At 31.2% G+C, this 27,271-nt stretch overlaps 1 protein-coding gene and 1 long non-coding RNA gene across 3 annotated transcripts; one reads left to right on the top strand and one right to left on the bottom strand.

Moving 5' to 3' along the window:
* Positions 1-12,860: 12,860 nt before the first annotated feature.
* LOC148608229 (uncharacterized) lies at positions 12,861-24,316 on the bottom strand. 2 transcript variants are annotated; one of them, XR_015915042.1, is made up of 4 exons: positions 24,010-24,316; positions 23,419-23,524; positions 22,691-22,863; positions 12,861-17,296 (listed from the first exon to the last, which is right to left on the bottom strand). It is a non-coding gene; the product is annotated as an uncharacterized LOC148608229 (long non-coding RNA). The 2 variants fall into 2 exon arrangements; XR_015915043.1 differs by having other exon boundaries at positions 22,691-22,738.
* Positions 19,174-20,885, top strand: LOC148608230 (uncharacterized). Its single transcript, XM_088544572.1, has 2 exons — positions 19,174-19,346; positions 20,169-20,885. The coding sequence occupies exons 1-2, from the start codon at positions 19,326-19,328 to the stop codon at positions 20,661-20,663; spliced, it is 516 nt and encodes a 171-aa protein (XP_088400698.1). The 5' UTR covers positions 19,174-19,325; the 3' UTR covers positions 20,664-20,885.
* Positions 24,317-27,271: the final 2,955 nt, after the last annotated feature.

Here is a 27,271-nt window from a genome sequence, read left to right as displayed (position 1 = left end):
TATATATAATGTAAACGTATATAAAAGAATATATAATGCATTTTAAATTGGAATTAACGACCATTTTAAGATTCATGGTTCGTATTCGAAATTATAGAAAAAATAAGCCGAATAAATTTGAATTCGTCTAATACCCAAGTTTTCAAGTTTAAGCGGGGGTTTATCTTATTTATCATCTCATGTTCATTAATTTATAGTTTATAATCGCAAAAAAAAAATGTTATTTCGCATTTGATCATTTCAGTAGGTCTACATGTAATTTGAATTTGATATCTTAAAATCAGTATGTCACTATCAAACGAATGAAAAAAACTGGCCAAAAAAGCTATAAAATTAGTAAGTTACTTCTCTAAGGTCAAAGCAAGAACAAGTTCAGTATAATTTTTTTTTGTTATGAGGTTTATTGTAAACACATTTTCTTGACAAAGAGAGGAAGGGTGTTTGCTTTATAGCCATAATAAAATACAAATCCATGACGTATCATCAAAGTAAATAAGCCTAATAATACCAAACAAATGAGAAAGGAATAGTTACACTGCAGAAGAAAGATTTCCTTTATTTGTCACTCAAATATAAATGACCAATCAAAAGGAAAACATGCCGTGTATAACCATGTGAGAAAACTATATTCAATACTTGTAACAAAGTTTTGTACGTTCTTTGGGAAAAAAAAAGACAATGTAGTTCTTGAAATGTTGCTTTTGATTCAGGAATATCAGAATGTCTAATTTAGTTTACCATAAAACAAGTGTCAACAGAGTTACCAAACAACCAGTGTTCTTATTGATGCCTAGTGTACTTCCCTGATGTTTTTCTTGTATCTATTAAGGATAAGTGAAACCTACAAACATTGGAACAATGATTGTGTTTTAGCTACAACTAATAATAAGCAAAATTAAGACCATACGAACATTAACCGTTTATGGACAACGTGCATAAATCATTTATAAGCTCAATTGTTCAGTTGTTTCGTTAACTCATACGTTATGCCAGAGCTTGCCGAAACTACGCAGACTTTTTGTATCGCACTAGAACTCTAACAAATAGGCTTCTGGAACAGGGTTATGTTGCTACAAGATTGAAGTCATCACTACAGAAGTTTTATGGTCGTCATCATGAACTCGTGGATCGTTATGGTGTATCCATCAACACCATGAAAACTGATTTATTCAACGGGTCATGGTTTTCCTGTCCTTGTTTGTCTACCCCGGACTTGACTTTTTATGAGCAACTCGGCGGGTGTTTCTAGAAAAGCAAAGGACGCTTACCCTACCGGTGCACCTGGTCCATGCTCCCAGTTTTTAGTGGAGTCCGAGTTGCTCATTTACTTTTGTTACTTAGTATGTATGATTTTAGTTACTTTATGTTCTATGTTGTATATGTCTGTTTTCCATGTCTGGTCTTTGTCCCTGTATTACGTTCTTTTGATTACCGCTATAACCTTGGTTCCCTTGATTACTCTTCCGAACATTTGTAATTTCTAAGCCATGGACAAGTCTAGAAGTAAGGTAAGTTATCGAAGAAATGAACGTATAAAAAACCTTTTTATTAAAAAGAGTATTTGAGTTCAGACAATCTGGTGATTCTTTGACTTGAATGTCAAAGGTGCTACATGAAAATACAGGATTAAACATCAAAGGGAAAGATCACCTTTGCATTAATTTAGGCTCTTATGATCAATCATACCCATGTAAACAAAATTAAATTACCTTTAATGCAAAATGCGCTTTTGTAATATGCACAAGTCTATGCAAAATTCGAAATCTTTGAAATATATGTGGATAGCTATCTTGCAAAATTCTTCTATCTGAAAGAAGATCATATGCTGGCTTTATTGATTTTTACCGATAGATTTCGATTAGCTCGTGACGTCACTAAGTCGATTTGCTACCGACACAAATACTGCACATATAAAGTGTAAACAAAGAATTTTCTGTAAATATTTCTAGGATCCTGTTTTTCTGATCACCAAAACTTGCTGTCTTGTCAAGCTTACGACTGCACAAATGATAACAGAGATATATTTTTAAAGACATTGCATTTTTTCAACTAGGGGGATATATACAGATGATGATGAACCATTTTCATATTTTTATTTAAGTTATGTTGTTGCTTTCAGTCATCTATTTCTCAATTACGTTACGATACCATTCTGTTTATGTTGATGAATTGAAGCGGGATAAATCATATGGTTGCTAAAATTGTGGGAGGTGGGGTTTAGAGGAAGGAAGCAGTAGTAGGGATAGTAAACAAGCTCTGGTCCACAATCCAAATTTGAGTAATTTGAATTCTTTTAACACTTGGCTTCACTATAGCAATAATTAAAACAAAGAGTGGTCAGGGGCACCGAGATTCTAGCGGGAATCAAATGGATTAATCTAGGAATAACCAAAATTATACATACAAAGTAACAAAAGTAAAAAAGCAACTCGGACTCCACTAAAACTGGGAGCATGGACCAGGTGCCTCGGTAGGGTTAGCGGCCTGTGCTTCTGTTCAAAAACATTAAAATGATATAGTTAAACCTTTCCAAAATGAACCCCTTCTGGACTGAAAGATTAGTGCCGTTAAATTGTCTTTTTTACACAGGTTCAGAAGGTATTAAAACTGATATGAAAGGACTTCAAACTATGTTTGGTTTACACAGGTTTCCGGTTTATTTAGGGTTCAGTTTGAACAGGTATCACTGTACATTGACAGGGACTGGTACCAGTATCTTAAAAGAGAGACAGTTTAAATAATGACATATTCTAACAATTCTAACAAAACTAAACAACTTAAAAACGTTAACGCGAATTATATTTTAATTTAGATATAAAAATCCACTACTTCTCAATAACAAAACCCTGAAAAAATAACCCTTTAAAGCTCAGGAATTTTGCCAGGTTTTCTTGGGGGGATGTATGGGTAAAGGTCGAAAGGGGCATTCGACAAGCAGAGTATTGATTAAATTATAGATAAAGACGTTTTCAATCACAGCTTAATATATGCAAACACTAATATTATATTTAATTATCATATATACAAGAGATGATTTTCTCTTCATCTTTATTATAATATATATATTTATATTCATTTCCTTTAACAAAATACAGAAGTAACATAAGAAATAAAACATTTTATCGCATCGCAATGTATTAAGATTTAAACAATTACAGAGTAATTTCTTTACGTGACCATGTATATTTAATAGTGACAAAGTAATTAAAATGTTCTTCCTTCCTCCTAATAGTAAATGGCAAAAGACAATAAGATTTATAGTAATGCATTGTTGCACTGTTTAATTGGTAATTTAATTGGGTTATAAAATGCATCGTCGAACTGTTAAATTAGTAATTTGATTGGGTTATAAAATGCATTTTTGTATGAAAGACACGACCAATAATTGCACCAACAAATTAAATGTGATTATGATAAACACTCCTTGTTATAGTTTTCCCTTAACATCTTTTAGCATCTGATCTCGTATATATAATGTAAACTTATCTAACTTATCATAGTCAATGACTTGTAATATGGAATGGACAAACATTTTAAGATTTATGGTTCGTATTCGAATTTATAAAACAAAGCCGAAAAAATTTGTATTCGTCTGATACCCAAATTTTCAAGTTAAAACTATTATTTATCTGACTTTTCATGCTATGTTAACTAATTTACCGTTCATAATCATAAGAAAATATATTACTTTCGCTTTTGATCATTTCAATAGGTCTTCAAAGACGTGTTCCAGATCTATATTTGCATGTTTAATTATGAAAATATGAACACAATAGTTCCCGTGATTGAATAAAAGCGGGCAATTTTGATCCTTTTAGTGAAAGTAAGTTCTATGTTAGTGACATGCATTAAAAAAAAAGACTAGAAGGTTTCTAGTGTTATGAGCCATGTAAATATATGTTTCTGTAAAATGACATTGACATAATAACATGGCGTTTAGTAGTTATCCAACAACAGAATCAATGATTCTCGGTTCACGCCATACCGAGTAAAATCGACTGTGTCTGCATAAATACAAATCTGGCAAAATGAAGGTTTGTAAAAAAGTAAATATATTATACATAAGTGATATAACTCATTCGCATAATTTAGATAGACTACTTAATTGTAGTTTTCATAGTATGGCTTAGCCTTAATCAAACGTATTTCTTTCTTGTTTCGTAGTTGTTTATAGCATCATCGAATTGTGTGTGTGGGAAGTGTTCAGAACCAAAGGACTTATATTTGAAATATAATCTTACTGATATAACCCAAAACACAAAGTACAGTCTGCCGATGGGACAGAATATCATGCCAGGCGTAGGAACCTTGTTTAATATAAAAAACAGATATAAAGACATTAAATATAAAACGATATACAAGCTTAGAAAATGCAAACAGTACAAGAAAAGAAATTCTAATTTAAATCCCGAACCAATTTCACAAAGAAGCGTGTGTCCTTGGATATTTAGACGTAACATTGACAATAACAGAGTACCTAGAACTTTATATGATGTAAAGTGTGCTTGCAAGAGAGCAATTGGACTAAATAGAGCAAAATGCAAGCCGGTTTTCAGTTACATGAAAGTTTTAAGACGAAAAGGTTGTGTAAATGGTATATATGAATATATTGAAATTATTGAACCTGTTTCCGTTGGATGTACGGCTGTTCGGAAAATTAAGCATATAAAACGATTGTTAATGAAACCATAATAAAAGATTGTTAATGTAACCATAATACTAGAAATGTTGTTACACTGTTGTCATTTCAATTCATAACCATTATGTCAATTTTGCATGCCTTTTTCTCATTCTTATTTATAACAGTATTACTTGTACATGTACATTGAATTGTTAAGTTTTTTTAATAATATTATATCAATTTTAAGATCTGAACGTGTGTATCTTACACTTTTATGTTTATTCGTTTTCACGGTGTATGTTTCATTCAAGTTGCTTTTTTATGAAATGATATAAATGTTTGTATGAATCAAATCTAACTATAAATATTGTAGTCATTTCTTCATATGTGTATTTTATAATCAATGTTTCAAATAGCAAAAGGAAAAAAAAGGAAAAATCAAACGACTATTTTGTACAAAAACTATAACATAAATTCTCTATGATTTGGTCGTTTTATCTACTTCTTGGAGCGCTAGATATTCGCGATATCACATCATAAACGATTTGATATGAACTAGTGATATAAAAAATCGACGTTGAAATAGGTTATAATTTGAATGTAAATCATTTTCTATAATATTGTATTGGTCGAAAGTGTCCTTGTGGCATTTCAAACCTTGTTCTCCCGACACCATAGGTACCGTCAAAGACGAACGATCACTAAAATGTTCGCCATGACAGTTGTCGAATTTCAAACAGCCACAATATTTCAAAGGAAACCATATATTTTGTTTCAACACCATAAGTTAAAATTAAATTACTTCAGTTGATATTTTGTGATGTTAAACTTTCACTTGTTACGTGTCCTATAGTTTTTTTTAACCATATTTATCGTCATAGTTGCCGTTCAAAACTAACGTGAAAGAGAGAAACTGTGTGATATATTTGAAGCTGGTCATGAAGAAGACAAATCAAGGTCGTGTTATCATTCTGTTTTGTGACATAAAATGGCTATGATATTTTTTATAACATAGTTTTAACTAAGACTAACAGTGTCGTTACGTATCTACCAGTATCTTCCTCCTTCATTTTGTGACACATTTCTAAATTGAGTTTTCAATTTCAACAAATATCTTAACTATACACAAGTAAAACATTGCGCTTTGGTTTCCTCCCTTACATTACTTTACATTCACCATTACTTGGTGAAAATGTTCTTGCATACAAAGGCAAAATAAGTCATCAAAAAAATTCCCCTTACATAACCGAGAGTAATGATTGCTGTAGTTTTTCACATAATGTCTTTCTCCGAGTAATTCGAATTAAACAAAGGCTCTAAATCCATAATTAGACAAGAATGTTTGTACATTAGAGATTTACATTTCATTGTTCACATGGTTGTGGATGATTTTCCAATTACATTAAGATGTATGTATTAAAGATTACAGACATTGCAGTAGTCTAGTTATACATGTAAATGTTTATACATGTACATAGTATCTGGTTGGCAGAGAAAATAGCTCTCGGAATATATTGTAAGAAAAACATTATGAAGTGGATCAACTTGAAAGTTCGAAATAAGATTTTTAGAAGTTCTATATTTTATGTAAACTGCATGTGTTTTGTTGTAGTACATGTTAAGCATAAACCATTTAGATATACAATCAACTGAGATTTTTTTCTATTTCAATCAGAAAAAAATAGACATAATTTAAGCCTTTGTCAAACGAAACTATATTGTCATATTTTACCAATCGACTATCAGATGCGAATTGAAGGAAAGTACTTCTTTAAGATATGATGTATGTGCAATGAATGTTTTTTTATAATTCGAAAAATAATATTGTTCCGATCTTAAATTGACACTTTTGTAATAGTCAATGATATTGTCATTTACCCTTCGTTTTATAAATATCTGTAACAGTTCTACATTCTACATGACAAATTGTTGCAACATTTTAGATACTAATATATATGTGATGTTTGAAGTGAACAATGAGTTTCTTAACTAAGAAAATGCGAGCTTATATTTAATGTGATACAGACCTTGCAGGAATGACAAATGCCCTTCATTTCAGAAAAATGAGTTTTGATGTATAAACTTTAAAAGACACCTTACCAAAATATCTAGCGAACTAACAAATAAAAACGTGGTATTGATTTATAAACTCAAATGGAGAGAGAGGAGGGTTTCAATTCAAATAGAATGATACAACAAACATGAATAAAATCGTGGTGATTTCTTTAAACTGAAAATTAAATTTAGAAAATAAAAATGTTTTGTTATGTTTATTAAGACATCCGCTTCATACATTATGTGAAATTTGTACATAATGTATTTCCGTTTTTTTTAATATAAGATAAAACCGTATTATTTATTTTTATGGAATCCAGATTGCATATATACATCTGTAGGTTATTCAACGGGATATACTGGAACTTTTCTCCTAACGGAAAAAAAACTAATTTTACTTGATCTGACATTCACACAATACATTTTTGTCTACAACCAGTTATGTGGGTGTTTGTGTTTTTTTTTTAATTTAATCAATTGAAGTGATGTAGTAAACTATAGATAAGACTATTAAATTCTCTTTAATAAATCTATCTTTAATTTGAAAAGTCTCAAACAAGTAATACTTGTTACCATTAATTCTTTGTTCTGTTCATAGAGGAACATTAATTTGTAGACTTTCCATTCTACAAACAACTCCACCTCGAATGATTATAATTTACTTCTATCTTTAGATTCTACACATCTGTAATTAAACGTCCTCGTAAAATACCACACAATCGCAAGAAGTGTGCCCCTGTCATTATAATAACCAAGGAAATTACCCATAACAAGAAGGAAGTATTAACAGTCAATAAACTAGTCTTTATCAATGGTTTTATCTGGTACCTATTCATTACATTTGAAGGTTTTTCTTACTGTATTACAAGCACATTGTTATAATGGGGTTTAATTATTTGGTTTATTTAATGGACGTTTCTCGAGAGTCAATCAAGTGAATACAGACAATAAAAAACTACATAAATAGTGTAATTTCTGAATACAATGTTGTCTTTAATGAATACAATGTTGCATATATGTATATACATACGGTTAATATATATTTTATAGGGACATACACACATACATACAGACACACAGATACACAGACACAAATTGTCAATAGAACAGCCTCAAATTCTTAAATATCAATTTTTGGTCGTTTGACAACGTCAACAATGTTAAAATTACAGAAAGATAGATTAGGTATTGACCGCTTTTTATTTTAGTTCTAAGGAATACAGCGTTGTTTTATTCTAGAAACGGTTGTTTCTCAATACCCCCCTCCCCCCCCCCCAAAAAAAAGGAAAGAAATACATACACTTTAACATTTAAAAATTTATACTTCACAAAAGGGCAAGTTCCATACCAAAAATATATTTTCGATCAACACTGTCTATATCCTTTAATATGTATATAAATGTTTATTTGTTCAATTCAGACAATCGATATGTGATCAACTTTTAAATCATCTTAGGTAACTAAACCCGGAAACGTTACTTTATCTTCCAATATGTTATTAATTTGATCGATTTAGATCTGACTTGGTTGGAATAGCTCACGAACAGGGAAGCGGAAAACATCGGGATGATAAAAAAACAAAATTTTGTGACTAGATGAAATAGATGTAAAGAAAGGGAATAACACAATTCGTAATAAATAGGTTTATCTAAATATCTTTTCTGTGTATGTAGCTCTGTTGCGGAGAGTTGAAGCTATTATAATGTTATTTTTTCTCTTGTAATACATATAATACATGTATAAATATATTGAGAATTTGCTTAGATCATAAATAGAATTTTCCTCTCAAAATCATGATTTCATAATATAATTGAAATTTTTCCATCATAAATAGAGAAAAAAAACATTATTGCTATCATTAAGGACATCAGATAAATTCGATGTCCAGTATACGAATATGATATATTTTAATTTACATGAACAAACAACTACCTTTAGTCACAAATATTATTATCAATTTTACCTAGCAGTAACTGCCGGTATCTATGGTAACACAGAAGACAAACAAAAATATTATAAGCTGAAGAACAATTGCCAGAAATCAATATTTCTCATTTATCATATTGCCACATCCCACCCACCGAAACTTTCATTTGTGTAGAAAATAAAAGAAATATGATTATCCAAATACACACAGTAAAATATAAATATTTTTAGTTAATAAATTAATTGTCTGTGAAAAAAAGACAATACGAGCAATTAAATGATAAAACGTCTCCAATTAAATGATAAAACGTCTCCAATTAAATGATACAACGTCTCCAATTAAATGATAAAACGTCTCCAATCAAACATTTTCTATTCGACGACCTAGTCTGTTATCACCAGAAAAAATCTGTAAACTGCATTTTCAAGACTTTCCATCTGAGAACGTAATTATTCTGTCAGTCCAGTGTAAAACATAATTCCAACAGTCTAGACGATTAACATAAATAACATTAGAACAACTGTTGTAAAGTATTAAGGAACATTAAGGTGTTGGTAAGTTGGAGGCTTTTGAACAAAAATGTCGGCATTTTTTTTTTCAGAATGTAACACGCTGCTGAAGTAAAATGTCTTTGCATTAAAACTGATGACAAAGGCTGGAGGTCAGCGAATATATTTCAGGAGAGAAATATATGTATTTAATTTTACTGAAATAATTCATCTGTATGTGATAAATTAAAATAACATGAAATCGAATATAACCAGGGCAACGCAGTTTTTATAGAATCTGCTCAATCATTGAAAAATATTCTAATTTAAAAAAGGACACTTATGTTTCTTTCTCTGTTTTAGAGGTTTTTCTTTGAATTCAATAAATATTTATTTGCAAATTTGTGTTAATGAGTAATAAAGTGTATCAAGTTCTAGCGGAAATCAAAAGAATTTAATACAAAAACAAATACCAGACATGGAAACAGACACTCACTACGAAGTATGTAAAATAACCAAAATAAAAATACAAAGTAACAAAGTACATGAGCAACTCGGATTCCACTAAAAACTGGGAGCATGGACCAGATGCGCCGGTAGGGTAAATGCTTTTCTAGAAACACCCGCCGAAATGATGAAAAAGTCGATTCATGGGTAGATTAAGAGGGAAAGAAAACTATGACACGCTGAACAAATCATCTCTCATGTTCCCACGAGTTCATAATGACAACCATAAAACTGTAGCAATGTCATGCGTAAAATCTGCATTTTTAACATGTCAGTACGTTTACATGTCAGTACGTTTACATGTAACATTTGAAATTAAACCAATTGCTCGTGGTTTTATTTTATACAGAGAAGGAAGAAAACTATCGTGAATAAAAGAGTAGAAGCAACAACCATTAGTACACAACTTTTGTTGACAGTAACAATGTAAATTAATTATTGATTAATCTCATTATGATTCAATTTTACAAAAGATGAAACAATAATGTTCCATGTTGCTGACGTATAAATTTTATGAAAGGTAATAGTACTTTTTGTCCATCACAAACCAGTTTTTAAAAAAATATATATGTAAATACATCTCATGACTCTTTGATAAAAAAAGGAGTAAAAATAAAATTAAATGTCGACAATGATAAGTTTTAAAAATAGCACGTTTTTTTCTACGTAGAACGAAGAAATAATGCTCGGAACGTTTACAAATCGTCAGAAATTTAAAGTTTGTTCCTTATGGTCATTACTGTAATTTTCTAATTTCCCATCGTCATTTGCCGATTCCACTTCCTATTGTGAATAATGTTCATCGTGGACAAGTTTGGTCTCTGGAATTTTTGTTAGCATGCTATAACGAACAAACTATCGATATTTAAAAAAAATATAAAAAAAGAAATGTCACAATATATTCTCAACTAAATGGCGTTGAATAATTCAATTTTTATTTTAACTTCCTGTCAAATATCTAATGACTGTATTTTTTTTTAAATCGTTTGATGTTCTGCCATTTTGCCCATTTGTATTTGAACAGCATAACTACTCTGATATAATTGGTGGTACAAATTTAACCACTTTAAGCTTTTTAATAAGTTGAAAGTAAATACCTAATAATAGTTATATCCTTACTAGGTACATACATTTACTTAAAAAGACAGAAGAACTATATTTGTAGAAGGAAAAAAAATCTTTTTAATTTCTTTAATCTTTATCTGAGCAATCATACACACACTATTTATTAATGGATAAAAATACAGAAACTGCAAAATATTAAATTTAACTTTTTTATCCCAACATATAAATGAAAAGTGTTCGTCAAATATTGTTTTTTAACCCTTTCTGTCAAATGTCTTCTTATTGACTAATTTTCTTCCTCAAATTCTATATTTTAAGGTTAGATTCGAGCGGCATTTAACTCAACTACACTTCGAAATAAAAACAGGAACAAACTGAAAACATAAGGTATAAAAATTCAAACGATAAAATATATTGAGCGCAAGGCACAACAAAATGCCCCATCATGGAATATGTATTTGTTCTTTTATTTAGATTAGTTATTTACATAAAACATACTGCTAGAAATCGATGGTAAAGGTAAACTATTGGCCAAACTTTACGACATGTATGATTTTAGTTACTTTATGTTCTTTGTTGTGTATGTCTGTTTTCCATGTCTGGTCTTTGTCCCTGGATTACATTCTTTTGATTACCGCTATAACCTTGGTTCCCTTGATTACTCTTTCAATATTGTCATTTATTAACTATTAACTAGAGTGCATCAGTTCTGTTATTTTGTTATTACCATTCGTTATAATAATGAATAAATGATAATCATACTTTTAAGGTCAAAATGAATATATAATATTCAATTATAGACACTTGTGATTTAAACCTTTTAAAATCAGAGATTTGAGACTGAAAAACATTGAAACAAAATAAGTTCCTTTTTCAAATAGTGATAAAATGGAAAATAATGACAAATATTTTAAAATTTGATACATGTAAAGGAAATCTTATTGATTGCTCTAATTATAATTGACAACATAACGCCTTGTGTTCAAAAGGGTAAATCTCTTTACGCCTAAAATAAGGAAGTCAAAGGATATCTAAAATGATCTTAACACCTCAATAAATTTATTAAATGGTTTGAATTTCTATTGTATTTTTCATATTCTGGACTTCAATGTGACGCGTGAACTAATTGGATGAATTCAAATACAAAAGAGTAGTTTATGTAGTAATTCATCCAATAACTGATACGTTGCATATGCATTTGGAAATAAGGGAATTATCCCGAGTAATGGTCTGTTACGTGTAAAGAATATGTTTGTTATCTATTATAAGTATATTACGATACAATTGTTTTTACAGAAGTACCAAGGCATTTTTCGCTACCGGGAACAAAGTTAATAACATAACTTTAGTATTGCTTATCTGAAGTCTTCAAATCACATACATGTCTGATTTACAGTGAAAGCAAGAACTTATTATATAGTACGGAAAGATATGTTTATGGGTGGCAACTTTCAAAATTGAAAGTGATGAGACCGGTCATCTTTGAGATGTGCGTGGCATACACGAGTCAAACTGACAAAAACTTCTTCTCTTTAATGCTTAAGTACAAGTTTTCTGTATGTAGTATTTTACTAATATTTTCTATCAATGTTTTATGCCATGAAACACACATTGGATGACAATAAGAATAAAAACCAGACAAACAAAAAGGAAAAAAAAACAACAACAAACAACAAAAACTCAAAAAAACACGAAAAATAAAAATCTGCCTTCTTATTTCCAGATTAATATTTGTCCAACTTTTTAAAGGGAATTTTCAATTGTATTCGTTTGATCTTCATTTTGCTAATTTGCATAGTTATTTTGACATAAACATGCCATTAGAAATACCAACTTTGTAGACTTAAACAATAAATCAAAAATTGATCCCCAACAAAAGGGTATATGTATTATAACAACAAAAAATTAGAAATGAAATGAATAGGTTGTAAATACTTTGTAACAGTCTTTCATAAATTCATATACGTTATTGGTCATTTCATTGAAAGTTTACTTCTACAAATTGTGCAGTACCTTTTGAGGACGTGTATTTAGGTGTGTTTTTTTATACTGATATTCGAGTTTGCAAATTTTGCCTTAAGACAGGATTGAGATGTCTCGCTGAATGTTGATAGAACAATTTCTAATATGACAAAGGCTAAATGTGACGACAATTTTGAAGGCATTGGTTTACTTTGAAGAAGAAATATTTCTTCAATTTCATTACAAATTTTAATTTTGCTTCAGTATAACGATCGTTTATAATATTTCTCAGCTAGGTGAGAATAAACAAAATCTAGATTTCGAACAGAAGTAAGGCGTCATTCAGGAATGACGACTAAATATAGAAAAAAAATCAATAATGAACACGAAATGACAATAGTAGCATTGTCATACACATGAAATTATTGCAAAATATGTTTTCATGTGATTTTAAAACACCTGAAAACATTTGTACCACCAGGAAAACATATGAAAAATGTGTGTTTAGGACTAAAAAATTCAGTTTAAAAACATCAAGTAAATAAAATCATATGGCAATTTTATGCCTTTTCATAGGACAAAAAGAGTTTTTCATATAATTTCGGAAAACAATCATGTTTTATAGGCATCAATCATATATATTATATATCGGTTATAAGCATTTGCTTGCTTCCATATGTTTTAAAATACAAAAAATACCAATCGTATATATTGTAAATTTTGATATTCAGTACACGTGTTTCAAGTACATGTATTGATCTCTCATCAGCAGAATTAGAATAAAATATATAGGAAGAATTAAATCCAAGTATGTACTCAATACCCAAACTATCGGAATAGGAAGTCAAATCTATCATCGAAATGTTCTACCATGTGCATTACAAGAAATGATGCCTCAGTGTTTGGAGTATTTTGAAATTTGTAATACTGCAAATTGGGATAAATAGGGTAATAAAATATGATCTTCTTCAAGGTCATACTACTCTAACTACTGTATTACTCTCATGGACGGTTTGTTCTTTGGAGTGTTATCGACCCATTGGTTATTAAATACAAAAATACCAATCATACATATTGCAATTTACGATATCCTATACACGTGTTTTAAGGAGTAAACTTCCATCAGCAGCACTAGAATCATATATACCATCTTTAAACAAATGTTGCAATATTCTCTGAAACAAAGAAAAGTAAATGAGCAACACTGCCTGCATTAAAATTGGATGCATGTATAAGATACACCGGTAGGGTAAGCATCATCGGTCTGTTCTAAAAAATGCTATGATAATAAAGAGAAAGTCTTTCTTTTCTTATGACTATAATTATTTTAGCATTATGACAAGCAGAACAAAAATCGTTCAATTACATGTGATTTTGTTTCATTAAAGTTCCTTTAAGACTAAATTCATTTAATCTTTAGAAATTTCCATACAATAGTTTATGACGCCAAGTACAAATTCTCATAAAATGGTTTATTATAAAGAAAAGTAATCTCAAAACATTCCAGTCGAAATATCAAGGAAACTTAGTTCGTTATTACTAGCGTTTAGCAGTCGAATTTTAGGGTGTCGTTAAGATTCAACGGTGTGTGACTTTTAATAGTTTATAATAGTGGAAAAACACTAAAACAATGCTTGCCAAGATTGATCCAAAATTTTCCTTTAAAGATATTCCCATAGTTCAATGGTATATAGAACAAAAATGTTCTTAATCTTCTGCACTCTTCAAATAAAAACCAAAGACGCTTATTTTTTTGTTTTTGACAACGAAGCCCCCCAAAAAGCTACAAAAATGTTAAAGCAAGGAGGAGGCATTTTTTAGTGTACAAGTTTCTAGGGATCACTTCTATACCTAATCCAAACCGGCATATTTTGTACTTAAATGTTTTACTCTAATGCACAGTTTGCCAATAAACAAAACTACTCAAAATTATTTTATATATACACGTTGTTTTTAGTTAAGTCTGAGTTAACAATATACAACAAAAATAAGAAACAAAAATCACTAAATTATCATAATCATATTGTTTACCCAAAAACGCATACCCTATATCACATCCATGTACCTATATCTCATATCCTATATCACACCCCTATACCTATATCGCATACCTAGGTTCATATCACACCCCTATACCTATATCACATACCTAGGTTCATATCACACCCCTATACCTATATCGCATACCTAGGTTCATATCACACCCCTATACCTATATCGCATACCTAGGTTCATATCACACCCCTATACCTATATCGCATACCTAGGTTCATATCACACCCCTATACCTATATCACATACCTAGGTTTATATCACACCCCTATACCTATATCACATACCTAGGTTCATATCACACCCCTATACCTATATCACATACCTAGGTTTATATCACACCCCTATACCTATATCACATACCTAGGTTCATATCACACCCCTATACCTATATCACATACCCTAAATCATACTCTTGACCTATATCGCATACCTTATAGCAAGACCCTAGACCCATATCGCACACTCTATATCACACATATAGACCCATATCGCATTCCGTATATCACACCCCAAAACCTATATCGCATACCCTATATCACACTCCTAGACCTATGTTGAATACCCTATATCATACTCTTGATCTAAAGCGCATCCCTTATAGCAAGACCCAGACCCATATCGCACACCCTATATCACATCCTTAGAACCATATCGAATACCATATATCACACCCTACATCTATATCGCATACCCTATATCATACCCCTATACCTAAATCGCATACCCAATATCATACCCCATACCTATATCGCATACTCTATATCACACCCAAGACCTATATCAGTAACCTTATGTCGCACACCCTATATTACACCCTTAGACCCATATCGCAAACCCCTCATTACACCTAGATAAATTGCATACCCTATATCACAACCCTAGACCTATATCGCATACCCTGTATCACAACCCTAGACCTATATCGTATACCCTATATGACAACCCTAGACCTATATCGTATACCCTACATCACACCCCTAGACCTATATCGCAAACCCTATATCACTCACCTAGACCTATATCGCAAACCCTATATCACACACATACACCTATATTGCATACGCTATATCACACCATTAGATAAATCGCATATCCTATACCATAGCCCTACATCAAACACACTTGAAGTATAGTTAAAATATATGATATAATGAAAATGACATTTCAAAATTTGTATCACATGCGGTATCAACCGTCGACCTATATTAACACACAGGTCGGTCATGGTTTAGTAGCATAGAGAAGAATAACGATTTTAAGATGTTTCCCACCCATATACAATATTGATTCCTTTTACATAGGGACTTGTTTGGCGTGTTCAGCGTGTTTGCTGAATGTGAATGTGTCGGGTACTTAACTGACAGATTGTAATGTGTTACTCTTGTGCTCTCCTTTTTCAAACAAATATTGAATTCGTTACTACAAAAAGACAAAAGGTGTTAACTCAGACCTTTTAAAAGGACGACTACTTTTTTCTTCCATGTAGAAAAATATGTGTTTCTTTTCAAATGCATTATTTTGAAAAAAATGGCACGTTGTAATTCATAATAAAAAAAGATAGAATAAAGCTAGGAAAGCATGCGTTAATTCCGGTCATTTTGGACATACTTCCTCATAAATCTTAGGTAGACAACTTGTTCCTTTTACCGACGAAGATCGGTTTGTACAAAATTGCCAAAACTATGAATATTGATCAATAATTTGAAGTGATCGAATCTGTAATAATTCGTGTAAATGCTTCTTACATCAATGTAATCTGCTAAAATTAGCTGCAATTATATTATTAGTCGTCGTTTAAAGGAACCCAAAACTTTCCTGGGAAGGTCTTTTATTTGAGTTTACTATATAAATGGGGTAATTTGACTTTGAAGAATCACAAATAGAAAAAGCTTTCAAATGTTAAATATGTATAAAATAATGAAGGTAAAACAAAATTGTATTTGATAGTTTACTCAAAGTGCTTCTGGACGTCCTCAATTTTTTGTATTTTAGGCAAAAACATAAGTTATTGGGTGTCATTTTTAGCATTTCTAGTGTTCTTTTAAAAAGGCTATAACTGTCACTTTATATATCTAGTAGTACTTAAACCATAAAATTTGCATACTTTGTAAGTGCACAGAATCCGTACTAATGATGCAAAAGAATGACAAAAGTGTCTATACGATATCTTACAGCAGAATAATGTACACATATTTGAAAAAAAATGAAGATTACTAAAGTGATATAACTTATACTGTAATTCTTATTTTCCAGCTATCTATGTTTTTTGTGGTATTGTCATATTGGCTAATGAAAGTCAATGCGGACATGAATTGCCCATCAGCCTACAGAACAATTAGCTCATTACGGAATGAGTCGGAAGCTATTCTTCCAGGACATATATTAAGCTATCAACATGGTCAGCTTCCTACTGTAGGTAGAATATTCCAAAACATTGTGAAGGAGTCTATTCCTTTGGATTGTAGTCTAGCTGATGTTTATAATCACATCTCGAAGAGGTCTTCTTGTCCTTGGAGGTTTGAACTAAATGTAGACGAGAACAGAATACCAAGGGAAATCTTCGAGGCAAAGTGTAGGACAAGACACTGCAGTGGTTCATTCATTGGTGGGTGTGAACTACAAAGGTGTGAAGAAATAAAACATTTCACATTTGTCAAAAGGAGAGTTAGTGAATCAACATTTAAAAGTATATTGGAGCCAATAGCAGTTGGTTGTACATGTGCGTGTAAGAAATGGAAAAACACTCGGCGTAGATTAAATAGGGTAACAATGTGTCAATAATCTGTCTATGACATATCATTCCTCTAGGTTTCAAAATGTTCAATCTAGTCTTTTGTATATTGTATTATCAGTATTACTTATGATAGTACGGCAATTTATCTGTAAACAATAAAATTATTTATCATGTCAAAATTTACTTTTTGTGGCATTTGTCAGTAAATCAAACACAGCCTTCACATTCATAATTTATCTACTGTATCAGTATTGTGATGTATGTTTTTAAAACTAAGTCTCTTAACATTTTATGAATTAATAATTGGTAGAACTGTATGAAGGATGCTTCAAATTGAAACTTTAAAATGCTACTTTCAAACTGATTTCTGACCCGACACAAAGCCTTTGCCAATATTAACCTCTTGAGGTTAGTTGATTACTAAATAGATAAAGAGTAGTCATCTTGGTATCATTAAAGTTTTCAAACAAGCTCAATTGCAGTCTATTTAATATAAAGTCAAATAAAATGGCCGAACTGCTTGAAGTTCCCACGTGGAAGTTTATCTGCATTTAACTGCAAATATAATCCAATCTATACATTTTCAGATTCAAGTTATCTGTATAACTAAAACAATTAGCAGCTACACATGTGTGTAGAGTTTTTTGATAATACAAATTCAAACAGTCACAAATCATTAGAAAATAAAATTAAAAATATACCAAAGGCAAAAAAGCATCAACATAAATAGAAATTTTAGACGTCGTTTAAGGCTATACGCTAATGCATTTCACGATATCGGTTTTGTTTCTATTGACCCTCCCCCTAAAAGAAAAGTTGTGTTATCAATAGGAACGTTAAAAACTCGTTGTAGCCTAATTTTATCATATTTAGTGTTTCATATGTCATATAATAAAAGGAGATGATAAAAATTACTGAAATGAATAACTCCTGGCAATAGTGAAAAGTAATACTCAAAAAGAAAAGTCCATATAACAAATGGCAATATTAAAGCAAAATCCGGAAAGTTGGAAACAACCTCAATAATCCTGAACTGTTACAGACACTACCGTTAGAAATGGAAGGTAAAATCGGGTTTTAAAGCGCGCTAAATTAAACCTCCCGCTTCCATTGCAGTTATTATTATTATTATTAATTTTTTTGTTTTTTTGTTTGTTTTTTTTTCTTTTTGTTTCTGTTTTTGATTTTGTTTTTTTGGAGGGGGTATTTTGCTATACAAACAAGCAGCACGAAATTGCCAGTGGACAAAAATCGTAAAATCATAATTTACTTTATAGATCCATTTTGATGTTCGCATGATAAGAATATAGAGATTTTAAATACAAAAAATACCAGTTTTATATATTGTAAATTTCGATATGCTGTACACGTGTTTCAAGGAGCAGCATTAAATATATAGGAAGATCATAATCAAAATATTAGTTCTATACAAGAAGTACTCGTAACCTAAACTATCGAAAGAGGAAGCCAAATCCATCACGGAGAGGTTCTACCATATTCAATGCAAGGATTGAAAGTAAGAACTAATTGTAAGCAGTAGTAAATTAAAGAAGATAAATAATTTATTCTATGGAAAAGTCGATTAGCATTTTTTTTTTACTCTTTGTAATTTTAACATGGAGAACAATTTCGCAATAACATTCCTGGTGAAGTCTGTTTCTTAATATTTTAGTTGGAAATTATTTATATTTTTAAAAGCTTCTCATTATGATAAGACAAAGACAAGGTTATTGTTGTCTTGTAAATTACCGACCTGTCATAGACGGAATACTCATGATTAGCCTAGGAAGTTAGTTAAAACAATACAAGTTATTTTCACCTTCACTAATTTCCTTACAGTGCGTATATAAGTACGTAAAACATTTAGAGATTCCATTAAACCTTTAACGAGGAAACAATTTCAGAGAAGAAATGAATTTCAAAGTCAGAAAGGTAGAGTACACTGACAAATTAAAATAAGATAATCAAACTTTAAGTTTGTATAAATTTAATGCCATTTTCTTGCAGTAAATATTTGTAAAGAGCTTACTGTATCGAAACGAACCTTGAGATTCGATTAATTTTATACTAGAAATCAACGAGCTTAAGTTGCAGATATTGTTTATCAGATGTTCTTTTCAAAACTGAAAAAAATCCTGTTGCAAATTCTCCCAACTTCTATGTATATGTATCATGGGTGCTACGCCAAATCAGAACATGAATTATTCGAAGACAGCTTTCATGTCTCAGACATATATTTGATGAAAACAAGTTACGATCAGTTACAAAAAAAATGTTGTCCTTCATAAAACAACATCCCTTTGTTTTTAGACCAACCAGCGTCTGAGAACTTGAAGCTCTCTAGAAACGGGCAATATTTTTTCAACATCGGTCAAGATGTATGCAAATCGATTAAATATTAGAGAAACATAAACATCAGTTATTATTATACGTTTATATTTTATTGGCTAAAACCATTATTTTGGTCGATTTTATCGTAAATTGTGTTCATGTTTGCCAATTCCTTTTTATAGATACAAATCACTTTAATTTCATGTATAATAACAATTTCATGAACCTAAAAGACATTGTACATTTTAAAATTGGGTGCCGTTGTGCAATTATGTATGGAAGAATAAATATTGTTTAGATTTAACTCATGTTGTACGATGGGGTATGCATGAATATACGTGCATTAAACATGTTTTATCCTTGTGACAAAAAAAAAACCCTGTAACTTAAATGTCCTGATTGTGTTTTCTCATACAATTCTAGACGATTTTACTGATACTCGGTCTCGTGCATGTTGCTGAAGGGAAACGTCATTGTTATAACCAGACTAGAGCTTCTAAAGCAATTATGCCTGGAGAGATAATGGATTACCAACAGGGAGAACTGGCTTTTGTAAACCAACGATATATTAACATAACAAGAAACCCCGTACCTGGACAGAATTGTGGGGGATTAGGATCATTCGTGCCACTTGCAGCAAGATCGTCTTGTCCATGGAAATTTGTCCTAAACGTTGACAATTTAAGAGTGCCAAGAGAGATATTTGAAGCCAAATGCATCACACCAACGTGTAAAAGTTCATTAATGACGGGGTGTTTGGATCAGTCTTGTAAAGAAGTGAAACAATTCACTTGGGTCAAAAGAGGACCCAGATCCAATATGGTTGATATCCTAGAACCGATCTCAGTTGGTTGCACATGCGCATGTGAGATGTACACCGAGTCGTTTATATCGTCTAGACTTAGACCGTGCACTTAACTGTTGTTAAACAAATGATGTTGGTTGTACGCTTTTTAAAAGAATGTGATACCCTATTTGCGGTATATGTTTATAATAAATAATTATTTATTTTTGTTTTACAAAATGATGTAACATTTAAAATAATTTTAAGCTTTTTGTTTTTTACATCATAATTTCTAGTCTACATTTTGTGATGAAATGATTTGTTGTTCATGTTTTATTTTTCATTAAATGGCGCAATATTTAGTTAGTTCATTTTTAGTGTTGTATTTGACGAAATATTCTTCTTTTAGTTAAGAAAGATGTAAGAAATTGCGCATGCTTGTCAAATTTTCTTCCCGTGACAAAAAAAAAGAGAAAATAACACAAAAGGTAACAAAGCACAATGACTCACAAAAGAAACGATACAATGTTTGTTAAAGTCTACGACAGTGTGATTTGTCAGACAATTAATTACCACTTTAATGAGCATTCATGAACTCATTGATCCTAAGGGTGTATCTATCTGGACCATTAGACCCGATTTGTTCACAATGTCATGGTTTTCTTTTCCTCTTTCATTTACCCCTAAAGTGATATGAGCAAATCGACGGGTGTTTCCTAAAGAACAGAAAACGCTTATCCTACTGGTGCACCTGATCCGTGCCCCCAGATTTTAGTCGTGTCCAGGTTGTTCATTTAGTTTTTCATGTGTTATTTTGGTGGTTTCATGTTGGTTTTTTTTTCTATTTTCCCTGTCTAGTCATTACCCTTTGAACATTTTATATTGGTTTCCGGTCGAATGATTGGAACACGGAAGAAGTAACAGAGATACAATGAAATGTCGTGGATTCGTAAAAAAAGAAACCACGAGCCCGAAAGGAATCAATCAGTGTGTGTGTGAAACGGTTTTATGTAATAACCCATCATTTAGACACTGTAATTTAATAATTTGTGCCATTAGAATAAACAAGAAACAGGCATTTTTTTTTATTTCACTTCATCTTGTAAAAATGAATTGAAATGTCACTAAAATTCACTGCAGATGAACATTTCAAGTTCATGAAACGTTCTTAAAGAACCTAAATTTTCTAACGTTCTATTGGAAAAAGTACCAATTACGGAGTAATGCAGCGATCAAAATGTTACTTTCAAATAGAGAACATTTTCTTTGAATAAAAACTATATTGTCAGATCGTAGGGTTTTTAACTTTCATGTCTCAAACTTTTCCCCTTTTGTCTGACTTTTTCAAAGGCTTATTCTTCATTATATGCATATTCTAAATTATTATTTTTGATATGTATTTATTTGCGGATGAGTGTATTGTTCCCTTTTCTTATGAAAGTATCATAATATTACGGTATAAATATAATCGGCCGGTTGTTCGTCCATCAACAGGGATTCCAGAGTTTTTTTATGGAAATAGTATACACAAAGTCTAAAAGTTGTCTTGATAAAAGGAAACTACCATTTTTGCTTTCCCCCTTTTCTGCCATGGCATTTGGATTTTAAAAACCAAAAACGGGAGACAGATAGATAAGGCATTTTCGTAGCAGTTTTTTCGTATTTAAAAAAAAATATTATCGTTTCTCTCGAAAAAGTCATTAATTCAGGTTTTCCCTTTTATGATTATATTAACTATAAAATGATAAATTGTATTCGCTTATTTTTCTTGAATTTCAGCCTAGCACGCTGGTCCGTAGAAAAATGCCTCAAGCACATGCAGTATATGCCCAAGTAACAAAAAATCCTATCTAAACTGTTTTCTTCCGCGACAATTAGCTGCAACGCACATACATGTACCATGTATAGTCTTAATGGATTATTGATCTTGAAATCGCAAGTCATCACTACGAAGCAAGCGAAGTGTAAAAGGAAGTTCGCAATAAAGGAATTGGTGAAAGGACGAGCGGAAACCCGACTTAGATTCGCTGATATACATTCAACATACAAGTCAACAATAATAAAATGACTGAACTTTTTCGTTAGTTCTTTTTGGACTAATGTTAATAAGTGGTGTACTGATAAATAGAACAACGTCTTACACTTTCTAAAAACTACTCACCGAGTTGTTTTTGGAAAGTTTTGTCTATTGTTTGTACACCGTTGATTCCTAAAAAAATCCACTGTTAGAACACTAGGTTGATGTCACAACAATGGTATTACAGAGGCTACCATTAAAGGATTGTGTCATATTGCGTTCTTTTTGCTGTGGTAAGTTGTGGAAGAATTCTGTGTCTTTTAAATGAAGAAATAGATCGGGATAGTACACAAAAGTTAAAAGTAACATTAAATGAAAAAGTTTGAACACATGATTAATCTCATTATCTGTATATTGATTTTTTATAAGATTTCTTTCGAACGATAATAAGGCATCGATACATCTTTTCCAAAAAAAAATGTAATATATGACATTTTTATAATTTTAAACAATATTGCATTTTGCATATTCAGAACCAACCAGAACACTGAAAAATAATTTGTTTTACTAAGATATCAAAAATTAGCCTCTGCGACTCATCTCTAATAATTAGAAGACACTATTTAAGGTCAAGAGTGTCTAAAATTAAAGAATACTTATTTTCATCTCTATAAAAATATACCAGCAAAAATGTGATGTAAAATTATGTCTCTGTAAACTTTGTTGTTACATATGATCTCTGAATAAATTAGTTAACAAATTCAAGTTCAAATGTAATTAGCTATTCTGTGGCCTGCACAATTTAAATTTTGTCACTTGAAGTCTTTATTTCAATAAGTGAATATATATGTGCATTTAAACTGCAATATCACCTTAGACGTTTGACCACTTCATAATAAATACACGATTCATCACCATATTAGTTGCTAATCCCGTAAATATCCACTTACAAACCCGAAGTGCTCTTTGAAGGATTGACTGTAATATACAAAAAAAAATTATCAATTATTATACTAAATTTCGATATGCTGTACACGTGTTTAAAGGAGTAACCTCTGATCAACAGAATAGAATCAAATATATAAGAAGATCTAAATCTAAGAGTTAAGTGTATACATGTAGTGAAACATCGAAACTATTGAAATAGGAGGCCAAATCTACCATCGAGAGGTTTTACCATGAAATAGGAGGCCAAATCTACCATCGAGAGGTTTTACCATGTCCAATACAATGAATAAAGTTCAGTGCTGTATGTAATAATGTATTGTTTAATAACTAGGAAAAATAAAATCTAATATATTTTAGGGTCAGATAAGTCTGACTACTGGGTTTATGAATACCCTCGAGGATCATTGATGAATTAACAAAATTCCGTGTCAACAGAACAGTTACCTTTTTCTACATTTTTAAGGCAAATACTACAATGTAAAAATTAACTATTTGTACTAATACATGTGCCATACCTTAGCATTTAAGCTGTTTAATATTCTTCCTCTTCCTCAATCCACACCTTAAATCCACATTAATATAACGCCGGTAGATTATTATATACCGTTTGAAAGCTTATTTAAAGGATTGGTTATAAAGGTTTCAAAGAGTACTGTGGAATGTCTCTATAACCCGGATAAACTCTGACCGTGAAATGGTCTGTCATTGTAAATTTCTGAAGTTTGCATCGTACGATTGCATTTCCCCGAAAAATTCAAGTTGCAATATGAGACGTAAATTTAAAGTATAAAAATTGCTACACTTAATAATATCAACAAAAAACGACCATTTTAGATACATCAAACATTATTTGTGTTTCGAAAGTTGAAATAATCATTTGACGTCGTGTATTTTCAAGGAAATGCTTAAATTCACACAGGTTAGAAAAGTTTATGTCTCGGTCATTCTAAGGCTATACTTATTTTGACAATATGTTTATATTTAAAGTCGAAAGTAGAAAAAAAAAGGGAAGTTTGTTGTGTGAAGTGCTCAAATAATACTGCCAGACAAAAATAAAATATTCAGACCTGGAAGTCAATTACAATTCTGTTTATAAATTTTAATAATTTTGAATAAATCTTTTATTTATAGTCTTTGATATCGTACCTGGCAGAAGCTACTGATGAATAGATAAGTATCTCGGGTGATATTTCTAATAGAAAACGCTAGCCCTTTCAGGACAACTGGTTCTTGCACTATGATTATTTAGGGTGACTTTTAGTTTTCTTTTTGTTTGTTTGTTTCTTTTCCTGTTTTATATCCTTACTCAAATGGATATTCATTCACTTGGCAGCTGTAATAATAATAATAACTAAGTGTATGTGATCGTTCATATTATATAAAGGTCAATTTTTTATGTATACATACTGTAATTCTAACGTTAAATTTACTGTTACATATAATGTATCACCAATTCAATAAATTTTCAAGTACTACACAGTTACCACATAAACGTTGCACTACATAATCGAAGACTGAAGTCTTAAAGTCGCCAATCGTCAAATATTCTATGCCACTGATTTTGGCTTGCTTTCAACATCCAGTCGAATTCTTAACTCCCAATCAATCAGTGATTTTCTCATTTTCACCATCAACCCTGGCGTAGATATATGTATGGAGTTGGTTCATAATCTAGAAAAAAAATCACAAATTTTATTGAGCCGTATTTTTTAGATTTTAGGTTGATTGATAATATATATTCATGTTCTTTTCTATTTCATATCTTTTGACATATCGTACATTTGTACATTACTAGCAGAATTAGTGTATTCCTTTTTCGAAAATGTACTTGAAATTTTAAAACTTTTTAAAATCTCATTAGAGCTTGTGATGTAATGTTTTATATGAACCGACTTGAACACTGAACTTTGAACTTAGTAGTGTGGCGCAACAGTTCATCAATCTACTAAGGTCGGCAAAATTCAAGCGTAGTTGCTCTACATGTAATCGGGTGACTTCGTAACCGTGATGACCTGAATGTTTCTCAATCAAAACAATTCGGAGACTAAGCTTTTCTCAGCTATATTACAGAAAGTTCAATGCCAACCAATCATTAATTCATCTTTTAAACTCGCTCTCATACAAGTGAAAAAACACATATAGAACACATGTTCACATATGGTTTTTAAGAAGTACATTTTGATCTCGTATAAAGCAAGAACTGTCGGTTCTACGGCACCGACCTGCAGCTTAAGGTGTTGTAGTAACATATGATTATGCAAATCATATACGAATGTACAGTACAGAAATTACCAGTGCAAGAAATCGCTAACAATATAAGCGACTTAAAAAAGATTATTTAGCGATCATGATGATACAATGGCTATTTATGGAAAAGACCACGATGCATAATAAAATTCAAAGATAGCTAAGATCAATCTTAAAACCGATGTTGATATGATTTTGAATATTGGTGTATTATTGCAGGCATTGGAAATCATTGAACTCCTGGTGACAGTTTCCACAACATTTAGTATTATAATTACAGACAATTCAAATAGCGATCTTTATAGAACCAGGACTCTTCTTACGCTGACGAATGAAACATCGATGATAATGTCGAACAGTATCAATTATAACGACGGGCAGTTATCGTCGATTCCGATCTCCTACCGGGAAATAACTAAAATAGACATTCCGATAATTTGTCATTTTGGTTTCGTGCAAATGGCCGAAAGATCAACGTGCCCTTGGAGATTCCAAAAAAGTATTGACAGGAACAGAATACCAGTGGAAATAACGGAGGCAGTATGTCGAACAAAATATTCTGCAACATGTGGTTCATCTACTGCAAGACTTCAACAAATACGAAATGGTTGTAGAAAACAAGAGTGCAAGGAAGTTAAATATTTTACAAAAGTGTTAAGACGATTTTCGCCTAATTTAAACGAGTACAAGGAAATTTTAGAACCTATATCAGTTGGGTGTACATGTATATGTAGTGCTTTAAGACCTGGTGATATTTCTAGAAATAGAATGTGCCAATAAAACTTTTAGGGAATTTACATGGAATTTAATATTTAATTGTTACTGTACATGTATGCTAATTTGAGGTCATAAGAAATGTTAAAGTTTATTCTAACATTATATAATACAAATCATTAAAGCAGTAATACGTTTACTTTTTTTAAAGCAACACCAAACATCACAGATTAGAAACAAATAGTTATTTATGCTACAATTTGGTACCAGTGTGTCAATTGTCATTAAGATACTGTACATATACAAAATAGATAATAATAATACATACAGGGGGGATTCAGGCGGGGCGTGGCGGGCGTGCGCCCGGCCCCTAAAATTTGCAAAGCATGGGTTGTCAGGGGTAGATTTAGGCGGTTTTAGATTGAAACTTGAACTTCTCGCTAATTTTACCGCAAAAGATATCTACATTGCACCCATTCTAGAAGAATATTTCAAAAATTTAACCTAAAGAAATTTTAAACTCTGCGCCCCCCCAATCTAAAATCATGGATCCGCCCGATATATATATATATACTAAAATATAACATTTATGTCAAAATAACTATATATATATATAGTTATTTTGACATAAATGTTATATTTTAGTACTCTTAAGTACCAGCCCATATAAAATTCAGACACTGCCCATTGATCAGACGATGTTTTTTGGTCTACATATGTTATATTTTGATGTGACTATTGTCATTTCTGTATTTAGATCCGTACTTTTGAGAAAACGGCACTTTAAAATATCAGGCACTTAGACACTACCACAGG

The sequence above is a fragment of the Perna viridis genome, chromosome 9 (genome assembly GCF_037379345.1).
Source record: "Perna viridis isolate PV_CMFRI_1.1 ecotype Kerala chromosome 9, ASM3737934v1, whole genome shotgun sequence".
In the NCBI taxonomy this organism is placed as follows: domain Eukaryota; kingdom Metazoa; phylum Mollusca; class Bivalvia; order Mytilida; family Mytilidae; genus Perna; species Perna viridis.
The sequence above is the reverse complement of the archived record's forward strand: the minus strand, read 5'-3'. Positions and strand labels throughout refer to the sequence as shown.